The following is a 2694-nucleotide window of genomic DNA, read 5'->3' as shown; positions in this document are numbered from 1 at the left end:
TGATCATCTCCTTAGGCCAAATTCCTAGAATTAAAATTACTGTATCAATTACAATTTTAGAATACACTTCTAATTTGGTCTCTTGTATCAATTTATACTTCCATTTTCACATAGCTATATTAACATAGAATTTTAAAATACTTTGTTCTTATAAGTCTAATAGTAAAAAAAAGAATGCTCATTGCTGCATCAATTTGCCTTAATGCGATTATTGTTTCGTGTATACTAGCCACGTATACGTCTTCTCCTATGCGTAGCCTCTTCAAGTACCTCTGACCCTACATCCATCTGGAGACTGCACTTTGAGAGAAAACCCAGATGGGAGCTTGAGGGATTGACCACTTCATTGAGGGAAAGGGAAAACGTTTTGGGGGCGTGAAGTCTCTCAGAGTCTCAGGAAGTTGAGATAAGAGATCCCTTTATTCTAGTGAAACCTCATCTAATGAAACAGGAAACTGCAGATTGATCTGAAGGTCTGAGGCACTTCAATATCCGCCAGTTGAACAGACAAGGGGCCCAAGGGCAATCTGCTTGTCTCCTTTGGCAAAAAATGATTATGGAGAGATGCCCTTCACCTGAGAATTTGTCAACAACAAAATAACAAATGATAGGCTTATGGGAAAAAATACAAGGGGAACACACATTGTCCTGAGGTTTCAGGAGTAGAACTCTGAAAAGTATTTCCTATAGGAAACGGAAAAAGTGTGAGAAAGCTGCTTGGCATCCTCATTAGGATATGAGAAGACACTGCGGCCTCTATGAAAATAGGAGTCAAAAATCTTAACTTTTTCCTTGTGTATATATGTAGGCAATTTAAAAAAAGAACTGGCATGTATTACTTTTGTAATTAAAAAAGTTTAAATCAATATATACAATGTTCTATTAATCATATGACCATAATTATGTTAGAAATATTGGCAAAATATCACAAAGAAAATTTAAAAATTGGCCAGTAATGTTGGTTCTCTCTGTGAGATCACAGATGATTTTCTTCTTTCCTTCTATCTTTATTTTTACAATTTTTTTTTTTTTTTGAGACAGAGTATTGCTCTGTCACCCCCAGCTAGAGTGCAGTGGCGTCATCATAGCTCACTGCAGCTTTGAACTCCAGGGCTGAAGCCATCCTCCTGCTTCAGCCTTCCAAGTAGCTGATAGGCGTGAACCATCATGCCCAGCCTATTTTTCCAAGTTTTTAAATGAACATGTACTACTTTAATGAGGGGGTATTTTATCTTTAAAAAATTCTTTACTTAGTATATTATTGAATTAACTTACATCCACTATAAAATCTTCAGCCTTCAGTTCGGCTTCTAGTGATACTTCAGTAGGTTTAGCATCAGCAACCTCTTTTGGAAGGCATTCATAGTTTTCCTGGAAAAGATGAGACTTTCCATGTTAGAATCCCAGTTTTTCGTCATTAAGTGTTTGTGCCACAAACAGGTCCCCTTTCTGAAAAGCACTTAACTAAGAAAAATTGTTAGAGATATCCCTAGCAAATACAGCTCCTTCCTATGCCATTCTTAACAGAAATAGAGCATTTTTCCTTAAAAAAAAATTCTCACATTTTGAAAAAAAAATGTGGTATTAACCTGTTAGTAAAACAAGAGGAAGTAAAATGTAACCCAAGAATTATTACGAGGTAGGATGTGGTTATCACTACGACTTGTGTTATGGCTTTCTGGCAAAGAGAAAAACCTTCAAGAAGCAGGAGGTGAAAATAGATAGTTGAACTAAAAAAGACAGCACGCGCCATTTGGGAGACTGACATACTGTGAAGGAAGGAAGTGGTTAAAACAGGTCATCAGAGTCTCAGTGAAGCTCATGCTCGTACTTTATTGGGAGGTCCCCTTCCTTTATATTCATTTTCCTGTACTTGGAACTAGCCAAAATTTGAGGTCACCTCTCTCACTTCAAGAATGAGAGAGCAAAGATTTCGAGTCAGACCTGGTTTTGAGTCCTGGCTAACTGTGTTTCCATGAGAAAGTTATTTAATCTCATCTGAAGCTTCCATTTCCCCATCTGTAAAACAGACCTAAAAACACTGCATTGCTGTGAAGATTAAATGAGAATAAACATAAAGAGCTTAGTACAGAGCCGTGGTATCATGATGGGTTAGTGGTTTCCTCTTGGAGGACAGAGATCAAGATAATCTTTCATTAATGGGAAGATGCTTAATAACTCAACTTACCCTTTTAATCTTCTCTCCACTAGGCTGAGTCTCACCCACATACTTGTATAGATTACGGTATTCAATGTTTTTTAAAATCTCTCGTGCTGCATCCAATTTGGGATCAGTAGAGTATAAAATCTCCAGGAAAATGTTATCTGCCAATTTGATGAAATTTCAGTTATAGTAAAATGAAAACACAAGACTAAAAGACTTATAAACTGCTATACTACTGAAATGATCTTTAAGAGGCTGTTCACAAATGTAGGCACATTATGATTTTAGCAATGTGAAATTATTTTTTTAAAAAAGACTGAAGTAATAAGTGGGAGATAAATGATGGGTACACATGGGCGCAAAGAGATGTAAAGGACATTGGAAACCAAGAAACGGTGAGGGATAAAAAACTTACCTGTTGGGTACATGCACACTATTCTGGTGACCAGTACGCTGAAAGCCCTGACTTAAGCATTATACAAGATATCCATGCAACAAAAACATTTGTAACATCTTTATAAATAATAAAT

At 36.5% G+C, this 2694-nt stretch overlaps 1 protein-coding gene across 1 annotated transcript in view; it reads right to left on the bottom strand.

Moving 5' to 3' along the window:
* SAMHD1 (SAM domain and HD domain 1) overlaps positions 1 to 2694 on the bottom strand; it is a 90770-nt gene that overhangs the window by 15697 nt on the left and 72379 nt on the right. Inside the window, exons 11-12 of the mRNA XM_012658941.1 lie at positions 2189 to 2308; positions 1272 to 1371 (exon numbers count right to left, since the gene is read on the bottom strand). Coding sequence (XP_012514395.1) covers positions 1272 to 1371; positions 2189 to 2308 — 220 coding nt within the window. The remainder of the gene's footprint in view (positions 1 to 1271; positions 1372 to 2188; positions 2309 to 2694) is intronic.

This window comes from Propithecus coquereli, unplaced genomic scaffold (genome assembly GCF_000956105.1).
Source record: "Propithecus coquereli isolate 6110/MARCELLA unplaced genomic scaffold, Pcoq_1.0 Scaffold590, whole genome shotgun sequence".
NCBI lineage: Eukaryota > Metazoa > Chordata > Mammalia > Primates > Indriidae > Propithecus > Propithecus coquereli.
The sequence above is the reverse complement of the archived record's forward strand: the minus strand, read 5'-3'. Positions and strand labels throughout refer to the sequence as shown.